Source organism: Salvia miltiorrhiza, chromosome 6, assembly GCF_028751815.1.
Source record: "Salvia miltiorrhiza cultivar Shanhuang (shh) chromosome 6, IMPLAD_Smil_shh, whole genome shotgun sequence".
Taxonomy (NCBI): Eukaryota; Viridiplantae; Streptophyta; class Magnoliopsida; order Lamiales; family Lamiaceae; genus Salvia; species Salvia miltiorrhiza.
Window position 1 is genome coordinate 41835276 of NC_080392.1, and position 17641 is coordinate 41852916.

General features: G+C 36.6%; 1 protein-coding gene and 1 long non-coding RNA gene across 4 annotated transcripts; one reads left to right on the plus strand and one right to left on the minus strand.

The window, feature by feature from the left end:
* Nucleotides 1–1921: 1921 nt before the first annotated feature.
* Nucleotides 1922–5443, minus strand: LOC130989660 (uncharacterized). Of its 2 annotated transcripts, XR_009090711.1 has the most exons (4): nucleotides 4938–5443; nucleotides 4801–4853; nucleotides 2842–2904; nucleotides 1922–2195 (listed from the first exon to the last, which is right to left on the minus strand). It is a non-coding gene; the product is annotated as an uncharacterized LOC130989660 (long non-coding RNA). The 2 variants fall into 2 exon arrangements; XR_009090712.1 differs by having other exon boundaries at nucleotides 4801–5443.
* A 6775-nt stretch (nucleotides 5444–12218) lies between these two features.
* LOC130989630 (microtubule-destabilizing protein 60) lies at nucleotides 12219–15899 on the plus strand. Of its 2 annotated transcripts, none has more exons than XM_057913658.1 (8): nucleotides 12219–13389; nucleotides 13464–13512; nucleotides 13596–13688; nucleotides 14177–14296; nucleotides 14761–14859; nucleotides 15144–15203; nucleotides 15296–15390; nucleotides 15481–15899. In XM_057913658.1, exons 1-8 carry the CDS (start codon nucleotides 12467–12469, stop codon nucleotides 15587–15589), a joined length of 1548 nt encoding a protein of 515 aa, XP_057769641.1. In that variant the 5' UTR covers nucleotides 12219–12466; the 3' UTR covers nucleotides 15590–15899. The 2 variants fall into 2 exon arrangements, with proteins under 2 accessions (XP_057769641.1, XP_057769642.1); XM_057913659.1 differs by having other exon boundaries at nucleotides 13467–13512.
* The last annotated feature ends 1742 nt before the right edge of the window (nucleotides 15900–17641 follow it).

The window sequence follows — 17641 nt, forward strand, 5'->3', positions numbered from 1 at the left end:
TTAAATAAAATAAATTGTAAATATTTTAATTTTTTTATGCCAAAATTAAAAAATTGTGTAATAAACTAAAAAAATGAATAAATAATAATGTTTTCATACGCAATTGCCATTTGTTTCAAATCAAAGCAATATGGTTGTTCAAGTCAACTTAGCCACGTGAGAAAAGAAAAACGAAAAATAAAATGTGGACATCTACAATCTTATTTGGATAGTAAGTAGTAGTAATTGAAAAGATTTTCCAAAAAAAAAAAGGGAATTTGAGTTTTTTTCCTTACTAGTTTTGTTGTTGCCTTCAATTAGAGATTTTCTTTAAGATGCAAAAAGGTAATAAAATGTAACTTTTCCCGCATGCATATGACGTGTTTTATATATTATTTTTATTTTGGGAAAAGAAGATATGAAAAGGGATACACTTTACTAATACGAGAATGAAAATAGCATTTTATTCTCTATATGAGAATGCATATGGAATGTTTGATGCTAAAACACATATGAAGTATCATTATTAGTTATGAGGCATAATTGTTGTTTGCCTATACAGCTCAAATAGATTTTGATGCAGGGATAGAAGAACGTGGTCCATACACTGAAAACAAATTGCTTAGAGCATCCACAATGCTTGCACCCATGGGTGCAATAGAATGGGTCCCACTTCTATTGCACCCACTCCCACAATGGTATTGCACCCACCCGGGTGCAATAGATTTTAATTGCATAAAATTCACAGCACATCTCATAAAAAATAAATCGGGGGCTTGAGTAGGATCGGGAAGAGGAGGAAGTTGTGCGGGATCGACATGAACTTCTTCGTCGGATGAAGAATTTGAGGAAGAATTATTGTTGGAAGAATTGGTGGATGAAGACATTTTTTAGGAGTTGAAGAGAATTGGTGGATGTAGTGTTTGTGATTGAAGGGGATATATATAGGTGAAAAAGGAAAAAAAAAAAAAAAATCGGCCGAAGACCGTTGGCAACGGTCAAATGACCGTTAAAATTATTATTATTATTTTTTTAATTTCGGAAAGGGGCGCGTGTTTACACGCCCCCTCCTTCGCTCCCACAAACCTCGAGTGCGAACGCACGCCTCCCCCCATCACACCCGGGAGCGGCAATGGCAGTGGGTGCGATAGGCCGGGTTCGATCCGGCCATCGCACCCACCGCTGTGGATGCTCTTATATATGAGAAGTAACTTGCTAATTCAATAAATGAGAATAAGTTTTTATATAGTTTTCTTTTTGTTTTGAATCGAGGGGATACCCACAATTGTTATTTTTGGTGTGCATTAGGCAAATTTTTTTTTCTTTTCATTTGCAATAGCATGCAAACCACATTCCTATTGCAATAATATTCTGCAAACCACACATGACGGGTAATTCACGTATCGTTATCTTCGATGCGCACTGAATAAATGCAATATCGCTACATTCGATGTGTGCTGGGTAAATCCATATTTCTTTACAATAGGCTAATCACATGGGACGGGTAAAATTATACTTGAAAAACCAAGTGTAACAGGTTTGAACCTATAAAAACGTTGGTGAAATTTAAACCTAAAATCTTGATATTAGATTATTAAAATACCAACTTAACCTCTAGGTCGTCCCAAAGAGGAAATATTTAATATTTTTATGTTATGAATTAATAGGCACCGTATATGTAAATTAATCGACTTAATTAGATGTGATATTTACTAATAGGTAAATTTTCTATCATAGCTAGAATCTCCATTTGATAATTCATTTTAACGATTGACAAAGTGCATGTAAATAAAATGTTGTATACTTGTACCTATTGTGTCACGACCGGCCTTAATTAAGGATAATTAATCCGGGAAAACCATGACTGGGGAAGGGAAATTAAGAAGCGGGTTTAGAAAGGGGCGCATAAAAGAATACTCAAAGAGCTTGAATATGCGTGAAATATTCCTTAAAAAGGAAAAAGGCATAGTTCGCATAAAAAGGGTACTCAAAGAACTTGTATACGCGTTATATTCCTTAAAAGGAAAAAGGCATCATTAGGGGCTTGGCTAAAACATTATCAGAGTTTGCAACGGAAGGCGTAACTGAAATAATCAGTGTTTACAGCGGAAAGCATAACTGTGATACATGTATGAAGACATGTATCCTTTCTGAGCCTACTTTAAGTTCGACAAAAACTCCACTCAGCAACACTTCATCGCCCATCACAGCTCAACCTGCACAAACATAAACATCGAAGGGCTAAGTACAAGAGTACTTAGTGGGCAGTTGCCAAGCATATAACATAACATCATTAACAATTTCACAATATCGCATAAGAGGCATGAGTTTCTTTCATATCCTTTGCTCATTAAACATTTCCAAATTCATAAATAGCATAAGGGCATTCTTCATCATCAATCTTCATTAACAAACATCGTGTCGTGGAGAAGGCCTTCCCCAACGAACACGGGCATCGCGCCGTGAGGGGGAGCCTCCCTCAGCGGTCACGGCATCGTACTATTGAGGGAGGCCTCCCCCAATAGACGCTGTAACACTGGCATACTGGCATACTGGCATCGCGCCGCGAGAGAGGCCTCTCTCAGCGGACACGGGCATCGCGCCGTGAGGAAGGCCCTCCTCAGCGGACACGGCATCGTACTGTTGAGGGAGGCCTTCCCCAACAGACGCAAGCATCAAACATAAGCATAAACTTATCAGCGTAAAGCATTCAAGCGTAAATAAGCGTAATCATTTAATGTGCATCATAATAAAGCTTAACTCATTTAAGCGTAATAAAGCATACCATACTTGAAGATCCAATTTGCATTTTAAAGCATAACACTTGCATAGCATTTTATTTACGCGTAAGAAATTGCCCACCTGATAGCAAAGTTTTGCTAAGGTACTCTAACTCCTTGTGTAGTTCTTACTCTCGCGCTTGACCTTAATCACGAGAATATAAAATAAGACATTGATTCGAGGAAAATTCTCAATTAATGAGAAAGCGTAATGTAACTATGCATGAATCTTGTATGCATGAACTAATCTTCTGAGCGATAATCGGTAATTCTACTATTAATCCACGTTAATAGATTTAATTAATTCTCATATAACGCGGTCGAATAAAGCTGTGATTCTTCCTTCCTTATCGGAATATTCTAGTCGTGAAATAAATCTCGCCTTTGTACTCGTTCGAAATAAAAGAACTAACTCGGCTTTTCTCAAGATGTGAGCTCGTGGAAACTATCGGGCTTTTCGATAGAAACATAATTACTAAACCTCAAATAATTAATAGGCTCAAAAGAGAGTAGCCAATTAATTAAATAAACCAGTGGCCTTAATGAAATAAACAGTAATGGCTTGCTTTAAAGTCTGAAGTCCAAAAACAATATTAAATAAACTGGGCGGCTCATTTACTGAATACGAATCGGCTCACCCACTGATAAATAATTGGACTCCATCAAAAATTGATACTGCTAGGCTTAGCTCAAAGGAGTAACTTCAGCTCAAGCTTTAAAAGAATTAAAGCCCAACTTAAAAAGTCTTCGACCCAAAACAATTAAAATAGGGGTCCAAATAATAATTAATGTGGACTGAAAAGAATTAATCTTAGCCCAGAAAGGCAATTTAATCGGCCCAAATGATGAATTAAACTGGCCCAACGAAATATAAATGGGACTAGAATAATAGCCCATCATAAAATATGCATCAGCCCAACTCCTTAATAAACTCAGCCTAAATATCGGCCCATCAAGAAAATTAGGAGCAGCCCAATTGAATTAATAAAAGAGGCCCAAAGTAAATAAATGCTAAAAGCCCAATTTCTTTTCCTCCAAATCGGTTCTTTCTTTCTTCTCAAAAACTGTTGGTCCTCTCTCTTTTCTCTCTCAAGGAGCCGCTTGCTCCCTTCCTCACAATCGGCGCTCGATCGGCCCTTCTTCTCCGGCCACTCAGCTGCCGTCTGCTTTGGTTGGCTTCTACAGGCGACGAGTCTTACCCCGGCGTCGTCTAAGTCCCGGCGCTGTCCTCTCTTTCGATCTCGTCTCTCTTTTTCTCCAAGACAGCAGCGCCGCCTTCTTCCTTGGCTGTTCAGCGGCCGTCGGCTCCGGTCTGTTTCGGATGCCGATGCGTCAACCACCGGCGTTGTTCTCTCTCTTCATCGCAGACCCAAAATCGAGCCTTAGTCTCATCTGGTAAGTCGCTGCTGTCGCACCTCCGTCTGGAATCCGGCGAACGGTCGGAGCCGGTCGTGGCCGTCTCTCTCTCCCCGTCTGAAATCCGACGGGCTACTGTCGTCTGGGAGCCATTGCCGCCGTCTGGAGCGGCTGCTGCTTCGCCTGGAGTCGCCGCCGACTGGAGTTGCTGCTGCTCGTCCGGTGGTCAGCGCCGACTGCTGCTGCTTCGCCTGGAGTCGCCGCCGTTCACCCTCTCGTTCGACGGAACAGTCAAGTCGGCCCCTTCTCGGTACATTGAAACAGGTACAGTAAAATACTCCTTTTTCCCCTTATAAATCTAAGTTAGTAATACTCTGCTAAGTTAGTAATACTCTGTTGTGAAGAGGAATTTCTAGTCTGGCAGTACATAACTCAACTCTCTTAGTTTCTATATTGTCGATTATGCAAGGGATTAATGGCGTGTGGCTTTGCTACTGCATCATAAAAGTTCTCATGCATATATCTTATGAAAAGAATACATATACATACTGATTTCTGCCTAAAGATCATATGAGTTTGCTAAGTCTCTTTATGAATATACTCATTGTATGCTTAGTATCCTTTAATCGATCATGCTTGTTGGATGAAATACGAATGGATTGAATGAGTTGAGCTTAGTATATACCTGCTATGCTTGGTGTTCGTTAGCTGTTTGTGGTTGAATTAAGGAATCGATAACTGGAACAAAATAACGTATTTTGCCTCTTTAGTGATTGCAAGAATGAATATGGAAGATATTGGAGGATATGGACCGAAGCTTACCTCTTGAGGTTTGATGGCAGAACAGTGAATGTAGAATTTCTTCCTACTCTTCGGTTCCTTAGTGAAGAATGAAGATGATGAAGAGATTGCTGCAGGTATAAGGGAATGTTGGATGCATTCTTGCGTGTGGTGGGGAAGGGAGTAAGTGGGAAGTTTGGTGGAGTGGAGTTGGTGGAGCAAAGGGTAGTGGAGTTGGTGGGGAGCAAAAGGGTAGTGGATTCCATTCCACTAGCTTTAATGATTTTTATGCACAAGAGTTAGTGGCAATAAGTAGGCCATGTAGAGTCTACAGCTTTTGTGATATACTAGACGATTTTCCCCAAGCTGGGAACTAGCCTGTAATCTGTGAACTGTAAATAAATACTGGCTTCGATTTTCAATCATCGCGTTTCTGTATCTGTTTAGTATCTGCTTCCTTGTTTCCAATATTGAAAAACTATAATATGACTTAAATTAAATCCGTAGATTTAATCTGCGTTGCAGTCGGAATAATTCCTCGACTTCTAGTAGCACTAATAAAATATAACTGTTAGTATTTCTCGATTAATAAATAATATGACTTTGCTAAGTCAGTTATAACTTGGAAACAATAATTATTGAATGGCTCAATAATCCTCATCGCGTTTTTCTCATACATTATAAAAGCATAAGGCTAAAATAATAACTCCGTCTCTGATAAAAAAAAAATCAGGATCATAAGCTGGATTCATTTATAAAAATTGCATTTACTAGTTTCAATCATAATTAAAAGAGCGGGCTACTACATATTGACAATGCCACAATCCATTTGATAATTCATTTTACAGACTTTGACACCGAAAATCATACACAAAATTTTGAGCTATAAGCATGCAACTAAATTTTGACCGAATGTTTCATAATATAACTACAAATACAATTTATTCATGTATTAATTCTAACTTAATTTTTTTTAATAAATTACATAATTAAATAAAGAAAATTTAAAGACCCCACAACGGAGGACTCAAACCCAAAACTAATTCTAACTTAACTTTTTTTAATAAATTACATAATTAAATAAAGAAAATTTAAAGACCCCACAACGGAGGACTCAAACCCAAAACCTCATGTTTTGAGCATTAACCTCCTACCGCTAGGCCAACACACGCACATTAATCCTAACTTAACTATTCATTACAGACCGACAATTTGATGGTTGTAAATCGCAAATGCATATGCATACATGTCATTGTTAAACTTCGAGAAATATCAACGAGGATATTGTGAATTGATTATTTATTTAAGGAAGATAATATTTATTTTTTACTAATTCTTATTTTTATTTAAAAGTAAATTAAATTAATTAATTTTTTACTAATTAATTAGTTTTTGGGCAGCCACAATGTGACTATTTAGCATCTCCTACTCCTCTCATTTAATTTTTTTTTTTATTGTTATAATTGATGTTTTCAAATCCACCATTTTAACTTATTTATTTTTAGAGTGATGCTAATAGTCACATTGTCGCTGCCCATAATCTAGTTAAGTGAAAAAAAAATAATTTATTTTTTAAATAAAAAAAGGGATTTAGTTATTAATGTATTGTTCTTATTGTAGTTATTTTTATAGTATTTTTTGTAATTTTTATTTAAAAAAATAAAGATAAAATAATTATAATTTAAATTATACAATAAAACAATTAATTTTTTCATTTTTAAAAAATAAATTAAATATATTTAGTGTGTGGACCGCCACAGTTTTGTTGTTATTTTTAAGAGATTGCGCTAACTTAAAGATTAAATAAAGCTGATACTTGCCTGCAGAAATTTAAACATGACTGACATTTAAGCTACCATGAAATAATTGGCGTTACTAAATAGGCGTTTTTCTTCATGATGAATTCATGATTATTTTGTATGCTAAAAAAACGTGATTATTTTGCATTGCAGATGTGGACCCAGTCCGCAACGTATGGCTTTGGAAAAACATAAAATATAATGGCCCATTGCTATTTTATCGTTAGATTTATTGATTCTAAATTTAATCATGAAAGGAGCCTCTCCAACTCGAGTTAAAGTTTAATTATTTAAATAAAAACTATTGTTTTGAATCTAACTAGTGCGCCATAATATATTTATTTATTATTTTTAAAAATTAAATTATATAAAAATATCATTATTTATGAAGTAAATTAATTGGTAATAAAAAAAAGTTATGCTTATTTAAATATTAGTATTTCATTCAAAACAATGTATAATACCAATATTATCAATTTAATGGTTATTGTATAAGAATAACTAAATACGTATGATAAGTAAATTCATAGTTTGTAAAGCAAATAATAAAGTCAAATCTCATTTTGAGCAAATAGCACTAAACCATCATTATAACTTAATACAATAATTTTGGGCTATTAAAAATCTAAATTGTATTATTATAAAAAGTTCATATTGAAATATCCCAAAATTAATAAATAAAATAAGAATAATATAAAAAAAGAAATATAACAACAAATATGTTTATAAAAATAAATAAAGTACACGTAATTAAATAATTCTATATAAAATCTAATTTAAAGATATACTAATAATTTGCTTTACAAATTATATTTATATAAATATAATTTTCCTTCTCCTTAATTGCATTAAAAATTGCTATAATTTAGAAATATTTAAGTTTAAGTGCTTTCCGAGTTTTTCTTCTTTGTTTCCTTTTTTGACAAGGTGGGGATACGGATAAATTTGGAGCGATGATTAGTTCGGAGTTCCATTTTTATCTTATCACTATCGTGTCTTGTCGGGTCGACGTTGGTTGGGTGATGATTAGTCCGAAGCTTACTCTCTGTCGTCTTTTCGCTTCTTGTCCATCTCTGGTCTATTGGGGCGTTGTTTTACTGTACGAGTACTCTTTTTTTTTTCTCTCTCTCTCTCTCTCTCTCTCTCTCTCTTTAAGGTTTTCCATTGGGTTTTCCTTAAGAAGTTTTAATGAGGCTCAACTCTTAGTCTGTTATTTTTGTGCTTTCAATGATTCGTTAGGTTTGTTTTTTCTTTTCTTTTTATAAAATCATTTTAATAATAATTAAACAATCATGTAAACTTTTTTGAAAGAAAAAAATGTCATCTACTTATTTTTTTCACCAACAAACGAAAACAAAACCAAAAAAGAGTATGATTTTTAACATTAGAGGTAAATGAGAACGAAAAATAATAATTTTAATACTTTAAATTATCACAACCTTTTCATAATTTTTACATCGAATTAAAGTTCTTCTCGTAATCTTTAATTTAACATTCATTTAAATATTTTTTAATGAATCAAAGTTAGTAATTAATACTTATTTGAAGGAATTAAAATAGTAGAGAGAAAATTTGGTGGTGAAAAAGTAGTCTGTATATGTCAAAATGATTTGATCATGGTTTAACCTTTTATACTTGTTGGGAGGGTTTCTCTAGATCTTCTTTTCTTTTTGTGAACGAAATGAGGAGATTTCGTTAATCAGAATAATACTAATGTACAAATTTGTTCCGAGACATTGTAGTAGTTCAAGAGAGTTCGAAGATAATGAAATTTAATTCGACTCCCAGAATAAAACATCTTATATTTTGATACGAAAAGTGTTTTAAAAAAAATGTTTAAGAATAATAATACAAACTAATTATCGAATGATGGGTACATGAGAATTTGTGTTAATTCAAAAGAGGTGGTTTTGGGTACACTCGGATATATCGTATACCCGGGTTGACCCGTATTCAGATCTTGACCTGTATTTTAATTTAAATTCGTATCCTGACTCAAATCGTGTAACTGACACTATTTGGTTATACAAATGACATTGTCTGTAATTGACACTATTCTGTTATACAAATGACACTGCCTATAAATGACACTATAACATTGTAAATGATACTGTGTATAATTGACACTATTCAGAAATATAAATGACACTTCCTGTAATTGACACTATAAGATTATAAAGGACATTATAATATTTTAAATAACACTATAATATTGAAAATGATACTACAACATTTTAAAATGTTACAGTGCCATTTATATAATTGAATAGTGTCAATTATAAGCAGTATCATTTACATGATTTGGGTTAGGATGCAGGTTTGAATTACCATGCAGGTTAGGATTTGGGTACGCGTCAACCCGGATGTACAGGAGATTTTGTGAATTTAAAATTATCTAAAAGGCTACATGTAGGAGGGGTGTATTGGTTGTAGAGTCTGTAGGATTTTTTTAGACTTTGAAAGTTTGGGGGTATTCAATCCAAACTTATAAAAGTCTTTAAAAATTTAGAGGTATTCAATATGGATTTTAAAAAATCTTAAAAAATTCTTAGCTATCCAAAAGTCTGTGGATTTTAAAATTCTATGGATTTTAATGGATTCTCCTTAAAAAATAAAAAGAGAGAAATCTCACCTCATCACACGAGATTTCTGTGGATTCTTTCACCTCTCTTCTGTCCAGTGCTCGCTCGAGACCAACGAGCACTGGCGCTTGGAGCATCAAGCATCTCAGCGGTTGCTGGGCTCTAGCTCCGGTTGCAACGGTCGCTGAGCACCGGCCGATGTTGGGTTGCTCCGATTTCAGCGCTAGTTGGGCTCCAGCCGACGCTAGGTTGTTGCCTTTTCCTAATTCATAGATTTTAAAAGATCCATGGATTTTTGTGAATTTAAGAAATCCATAGACTCTAAGTTTTTTTTATTGATTTTTATAAATTTTCATCGACTTGATATGAATTAGGAAGACAACAACCCAGCGCCGGCTGGAGCCCAACTACCGCTGGAACCGGAGCAACCCAACGTCGGCCGGTGCCCAGCGACTGCTGGAACCAGAGTTGGAGCCTAGCAACCATTGAAATGCTTGATGCTCAAAGCACCGGTGCTCATTGGTCTCGAGCGAGCGCTGGACAAAGTAGTGGTGAAAGAATCCACAGAAATCTCGTGTGATGAGATGAAATTTCTCTCTTTGTATTTTTAAAGTAGAATGCATGAAAATCCACAAACTTTTGGATACCTAAGGATTTTGTAAGACTTTTTAAAATTCATAATGAATACTCTCTCCGTCCCACGAATCTTGACACGTTTAGTTTCGCCACGGGAATTAAGGAGTTGTAGACTAGTGTTTTAAGTGTATAGGTAATAAAGTATAAAAGTGATAAAGTAGAAGAGAGAATGTAATAAAGTGATAAAGTAGGAGAGAGAATGTAATTAAGACCCCTTAAGGACTAATTATTACTCCCTCCGTCCCAATAAACTTGTCCCATTTCTTTTGGGCACGGAGATTAAGGAGTGTTGAATTAGTGTTGTAAAGTAAGAGGTCCCACATATTTAACAAAAAGTAAGTAAATCTTAATTATTCTTATGTTTAACTCAAATAAGGTTGACTGACTTCTCAAATAAGGAGCAACTCTCCCATAATTCTTCATAAACCTCATCTGGATATCCTCCAAATACGAGAATGGGATCCTTCCTGCATCAAAGCATTACATTACTCAACCAAGTTTCAAAAGAACACAGAATCATAGATGAACATAATACTTCCTCACTGCTCCATCGCATACAAGTAAAGTCCAACTAAATCAACAAATCAATTTCATAAACACAAAATCATATAGCGCTGTGCAAATCTACAATACATCATCACCTAGTGTAGTTTAAAAAATTCAGCATCTACGATACCCTAAAATCGATATGAGTATGACAACCTAATTCACGCCCAGGCAGGGAACAACAATGTATTAAACCCTGAACCACAAAATTAAAAAATAAATTCACTCGATTTGGGAACGGAGGCTTACTCCCGAAGGTGTCGTTGGCCATACAGAGAAACGTGATGCCATCGGTGCGGAGGATGTGGAAGATGTAGCGATCCTGAGAGAAGCAGAGCCGCGACTCGGCCGAATCGGTCTCGTCTTAGATCTGTGAAATTTTAGGGGTTTCACAGTAACCAACGAACACCAGAAATTTGGAGCCGACTAACCAAAGGGATACAGAAATTGACTGAAGCGGAGGCGGCGCCGGTCGATTTGGACCGGCGATTTTGGGATTTCCGGGAGAAACGAGAAGAGGCGACCAGTGGAGAGAGAGAGCCCTGTACGTGCCGAATATATGCAATACGTCGCCCAACAATAGCCGACGAGCACCGGCCACCAACAGAGGGGGGAAGTGGTGGCGGCGCCGCTCGAATGGGGCTGATGATTTTAGAGTTTTCTGGAGGATGGAAACGAGGCGGCTGATAGAGAGAGAAAGAGAGAGACGAGTGCAGTAGGGAATAGGAAGGGATTTAATTAACAAAGTTAATTAAAATGTGTTTAATTAATTTTTAATGAGACCCCTAATTTTTACTAAAAAATGAAATGGGACAAGTTTATTGGGACAACCCAAAAAGGAAAGTGGGACAAGTTTATTGGGACGGAGGGAGTATCTTATTTGAAAATAGTGTCAAGATTCGTGGGACGGCCCAAAAAGGAAAGCGTGCCAAGATTCGTGGGATGGAGGAAGTACTTCTAAATTTTTAAAGACTTTTAAAAGTTTGGATTGAATATCTCCATACTTTCAAAGTCCAAAAACAACTTACAGACTCTACAACCAATACACCCCATAGTAAGAATTTACTCCCTCCGTCCACCAATTAAAGGCCTATATGAAAAAACACGGGTTTTAAGAAAAAAGTGTATTTTTATTAGTTGAGTGGAGAAATGGTCCCACTTTTTAAGAAAAAGTGTATTTTTATTAGTTGAGTGGAGAAAGGGTCCCATTTTTTTGTAAAGAATCTTTGACTTTTTTGATTAAATAATGAATAAAAACTTACCAAAAATAGGTAGGCCTTGTTTTTGTGGACGGACCAAAAAGGCAAGTAGGCCTTGAATTGGTGGACGGAGGGAGTATTTATCATCCGTGATTCTAAATTGTCGTGCATATCCCAATTGCTAGTAATGTGATTGTGTGAATATAACAAAATACATTTATTAATCAAGAAATGCATAATTATTGTAAGAAATTTTCTTTTTTCCCGTTGAATTTTGTTCCGAGAAAGTTTTAATGAGACCTGATGACCCTCAGTTTACGTCTTTGTGTACTTCATGGATTTTTAGGTTTTCTCTTTCTTTTTAATAAAATTTTATTTCATCATTGTAAGAAAATTCGTTATTATCATATTATTACCTTATTTTATTTTTGATCACATCATTATCTTTCATTATTCTAATAGCATGTCTTTTATAGCAAGTTCAATAATCCAAAAATGTTTAGCCAGAAGACAACGGTAATGTAAGAGGCAAAAATCCGACGGTTTAAACTCACGTGAATATTCAAAATAATCAATCAAACGCTCCAAAATCAAAGCAAAGAAAAGTAGCCGTTAGAAACAGAGCGTCGAAGCTCAACGTTATTTTCTTCCCCATTCTTCATTTCCCGATTTCCTTCACCAATGAACTGCGAAATTTACTCTGTAAATCCAGCAAAAATCTTATCTCATAAACGAGTAGCAGTAAGCCTCTGATTTCTCTCTATAGAAACCGAGTGTTCGAGTAATTGTCCGGTGAAGTGAATTTCCCCATGGATTCAAGTTCGAAATCGGGCGGCGCGGTTACTCCTGCGAAAGAAAAAACCGCCCGATCGAAGTTGAATGAATCCCTACGCCATTCCGAGAATGTAAATCCAAACGTTTCGAGTCCGGTGTCGAAGTTCTCGAATTCTTCATTGATCACCAAATCCGAAAAGAGCGCCAAGAAATCTGCCTCCAGAAACCCAAACCCTAACCCTAAGCAGCTGATTCTGGCCTCGCCGTCGCCGAAGAAGAAGATTCGAGAGAGGAAGTTCGTGATCGCGAAGAAGAAAGCGCGCAACCAAGAGCAGAGTTCCCTGGGGGCTGCGGCGGCGGGGGCGGCGGCGGCGGCTTGTGAGAAGTGTAAGAAGGCGACTGGTAAATACAAGTGCCTGTGTGTGGCGTATGAGAGTCTGCGCGCCTCTCAGGAAGATTTTTTCAAGAACCGGGATGAAATCGAAGATGAGGTTTCCGATAAACTAGAGGAGTTCGATTTGATGACTCAGAAGGAAAGCGTAAAACTCGAAACGAAATTGGAGGGAGATGGTGCCTTATCAGAAATTAATAGGGAAAACAAGGTTGACGTTGACGAATCCACGGCGAATGATGATACGGGTGTGAAGAGGAGTAGGGATAGGTTGTTGGAAGATGCAAAAGTGCGAGTACGGACGCCAGGATCTGGCAGGGTGATGAATTTGGTGAAGGAATTTGAGAAGCTTTCGATGTTCAAATCGGGGATTTCTGAGGACAATGATGTTGAGGAGGCGGAGAATGATAAAGTTGGTGTAGACTCGGATGGACTGGAGCAACGACCTAAGGCTCCAGAGACACAGGTTTCATCTTCTTCGTTTTGTCCATCAAACTTTTATCTGACATCAGAGAGCTTAGGCCTTGATCTTCGTCGATCATATTCATTAGACAGCAATGATGGAAGGTTAGTTGAATGATGACATATGTGTCTTATTATTTATGTTGTTTGGTTCTCAACTGATATATGTGTCTTTGCAGCAGTATTTCAACCATAACGTCTACGGGTGGTCAAAAAAACAGGCGAAGTGTGAGAACTTTTGACCTTGCTTTATTGATGCCAATCGTTTCTCATTTTTGGGTGTGTTCTTATCTTTGTTTTCACATGTGCAGAGTACTGAATCAGCTGCAGTTCGCACTAGAAGACTCTGGAAGAGGAAGCAGCGGAAAGTAACCTCTCAAAAGCCTTTCATGCTCAGAACAGAGGTACTATATATAATTTGTAGAAGATAGAATGTTGGAGACTTCACATTGGAAGTGAAAACTAAGCAGACAGTGTTTTCAATTTTCATGTAAAGATATATATCTGTAAGTTTATTCTGGGAAACATTGCAAGGAGTATGTTTTGCTGAAAGAGGAGGTTTATTAACTAACTAATTAATAGGTTCCGTGCACAAAAACATTTTGATTCTCTATGCCAAGCAGGTGTAATGGTGATAGTGAGAAAGATAGGCAGTATCGTTTGAGCGTATATTTTGAGCAGCCAGTTGGGTTCTGTAGTTCAGATGTAATGATGATAGTATGTGTTTCGTTGACAAGAAGTAGAGGCAACAGTTGAATCACTTTGTTCGATTTAAAGCAGGACTGAGTGTGATCATGAAATTGATTGCCTCCTAAGTAGATGCTTGGATGTGTTCCCTTTAATCGTTTGCATCTCTCAAATAACTTAAACATTGGCAATTTTCCTACTGCAGGAAAGAGGAAGATGCAAGGAGGAAGAATTCCTGAAAAAGTTACAACAGATGATTGAAGAAGAGGAGAAGATGAGGGTACCTATAGCGCAGGGTCTTCCTTGGACAACAGATGAACCAGAGGTAAAGCTTTTATAACTGGTTCATGCTCTCTTTCGTGCGTGCCCCATATATGAATGTCGGTTCTGTTCTTGTCAGGTTTTATGCATATCATTTGCTCAAAAGCATTGAAAACTTCATAGAGCTGATGATAGGCTAATGTTGGCATGTTATTATTGTTAGAGGAACTCCTATCTTTTCTTTTTAATGATATCAGATATCATGCTATGTGAAAGTATTGACTTGAGCACCAAGCACCCGACCCACCCTGATCGGGCTTGCCAAAATGTTGGCTTTTTTCAAATTTATATGATTGTATTCCATGTGCCCATTTCTATAGGTTATGTACTACCAGTCTTGTGTTGATATGTTGATCGAGATCTAATTATACTGTTCTGGTCAATCTTTGTTTTCCATCTGGCTCAAAATATTTAGGCCATAAACAATTTACTTTGTTTAATTCAATAATCTGAATTGTGATTTCTCAGTGTTTGGTGAAGCCTCCGGTTAAAGAAATCACAAGGCCAGTTGATCTTGTGTTGCACAGTGATGTGCGGGCTGTAGATCGATCTGAATTTGATCATCAGGTATTTCTCTTGAATTAGAGTGAATTATATGAACTCAACTTATTAATGCAAACATGTTCTATTGATTTGTGAGCCAATCTTGTGTGCTTCTTCCATCCAACAACACGAATTGCCATCTACATACATATCACAATTCTTTGATTTTTTTTTTTTTTGAAAGTCACAATTCTTTGATTTTTATGCACTTTCTATTTGGATTTAGTTTATTCCCTACAAGTAGACAGTTAGGCAGTTCTGTTGTAATTTTTCCCCTTAGTTACTGAATTTCATTGTCTTCTCTTTAGGTTGCCATGAAAATGAATCTGATTGAACAGTATCGGATGGAAAGAGAGAGACAGCAGAAGGTAACTAACTCCACAACTACATTGCAAAAGTTTGTAAATCAACATGAAGTTATTCTCTTTGGAGATTCTAAATATTCCTGCTTTTGCTGCAGCTGGCAGAAGAAGAAGAAATCCGGAGACTGAGGAAGGAGCTCGTTCCAAAAGCTCAACCAATGCCGTATTTTGACAGGCCCTTCATCCCTAGAAGGTGAGACACACTTGTAAACGCTGTCGAGCAAACTATACTTGCAAAGAACAATCACATAATATCGCGACTCTGTGTTCATTCGTATCACAGGTCCGAGAAGCAACCGACTATACCAAAAGAACCCAAGTTCAACCTACCTCAACAGAAGAAGATCAAATGTAACTTGTCTTTGGATGACTTCACAGCGTATTGCCAGTGAACGATGATTGGAATAATTGAGTGTGTCATAGTCATACACTAGTAATTCTTTCTCTCTTTTTTGGTCATTCATTATTTCCATTTGTATATGTTTGCAATAAAAATTGTGAGAGGCTTGCAATTTTGGGTGCTAAAAATATGTTTGCTTGGCACAATGGTGTGCCAGATTTATTGATTTCATTTCGTCTGGAGTTCTGATAGCAGCTTGTTTCGGAACAAAGCGGACTTAAGTGTTGTAAGAATGGCCCCACATACATCTCTTTCTATTGGGCATGTTTGGAATCTATCGATGATACAAGATTTTTATTTTATTTATGGTTAATTACGCGAAAAATCATGAACTTGGGTTAGATTTTCAAGTTTTCCATTAACTTTTTTTTTTTTTTAATCAAATTTTCCCTGAACTTAACCAACTGATCAATTTTGCCATGGTTTTGAGAAAACCCCAAATAGAGTGCTGACATGGCATTCTTTAAGTTAATCTCAAAATTGACGTGGCATCGCCGGCGGGAACAAGAGATGACGACATTTAATAACACCTAAAACTATGTCGTTTTGACACAATTCTAATTTAAATCACCGATTCAGGTATTGATTTGGGCAAATTCAAAATCAAACTCTCATTTGCCTCGCTTAGGGTTTAGGGATGAAGAAGAAGATGCAGTGCTCGGGCTCCTCATGTTCAGGCCCCACCTCCATGGCCACACCCTTGTCATTCCCTCAATGCACGTGCCGAGTTCCAGTGGAGATGAAAACTTCTAGAACGCAACTCAATCCTAGGGCGACGATTCTTAAGGTGCACCAACAGAGATGTGAGTTTGGTTGTATTTTCTGTCTTGTTTACTTAATCCATTGCTTCATCTCATTCCTCTGTGTATGTCGCCCTTACTGCTTGCCAGCATTGATTCATCCTTTGAAATTCTTTTTCCAGTTCATATAGACATGGCGAGCACAGTTTATGTGCTCTACCATTGGGGCCAACTCCTTCACCGCATTAATTAGACCCCGCATAAGTTGATAGCTATGTTCAGTGCATCACAGACTGATTTATGTCTAATTGTTCATAAGGACAGCGGCCGAGCCTCACACTCGCCAGAGCTGACTAAACTCGACAGAGCCGACGTTTATTCACTAGAGCTGGAATATATTACCAGAGTAGATTTCTATTGCCAGAGCTGATAACACTTGCCAGAGTAGATTTCCATCGCCAGAGCTGACAAGACCGCCAAAGCTTAAAATAAGGGCGGCAAAAAGCTAGGGTTCACAAATTCTATACAGTGGCAAAGGAATATACTTGTCCCCCATTCTGCAAAAATATCGTCTTCAATCTCTCCTGGAATGGGTCTTCTTCTCGGCGTGTTCTTGCAAAATCTCGTCTTCCCCAAGTCAATTTCTCCCCAAACAGGTGCAGTCAAGCTTTTGATAATGGTGAATGTAATAAAATTGCGGTGAAATTATGTTAGGATTAATCTTATTTAACCCTAAGGAATGAAGCGACGTCGTTTGACGTGAATTCCATTCAAAACGACGTCTTTCAATACACTCTTATAAAACGGCGTCGTATCTATTAATGCCACGTAGGCGCCAACTCAGACCGGAGCATCATCGGAGGTAAAAACCATGACAAAATTGATCAGTTGGTTAAGTTCAGAAAAAATTTGATTAAAAAAAAAATTCATGTAAAACTTGAAAATCTGACCAAAGTTCATGATTTTTCGTGTAATTAACCCTTTTATTTTTCAGTTAGTTTAAAATTTGATACTTCATTTGTTCACCGTGTAATTAACCCTTTTATATAGACACAATTCATTTGATTGTAACAGGATAGTTATTATGTTACTTACATATATGATGTATGTAAGTCACTCAGAATCTGCATTATTCTCAATATAAAATTGCAGAAAATCTTCTAAATTTTAAAAATTCTCAATATTATGTTCGGTTGGAGACATTTTTTAAAAAATGCTAAAAATTGAAAAAATAAATTGTGATTCTATCTATCTTCCAGTAGCTTTGGTCTGGTGTAAATTGCATATATATTTTGTTCACTTCG

Excerpts from the sequence above, each read along its gene's own strand:
- LOC130989630 (XM_057913658.1), top strand. The coding sequence starts at position 12,467 with ATGGATTCAAGTTCGAAATCGGGCGGCGCGGTTACTCCTGCGAAAGAA. Across the intron at positions 13,689-14,176 it reads CTTTCATGCTCAGAACAGAG|GAAAGAGGAAGATGCAAGGA; the intron begins GTACTATATATA and ends TTCCTACTGCAG. Across the intron at positions 14,297-14,760 it reads GGACAACAGATGAACCAGAG|TGTTTGGTGAAGCCTCCGGT; the intron begins GTAAAGCTTTTA and ends GTGATTTCTCAG.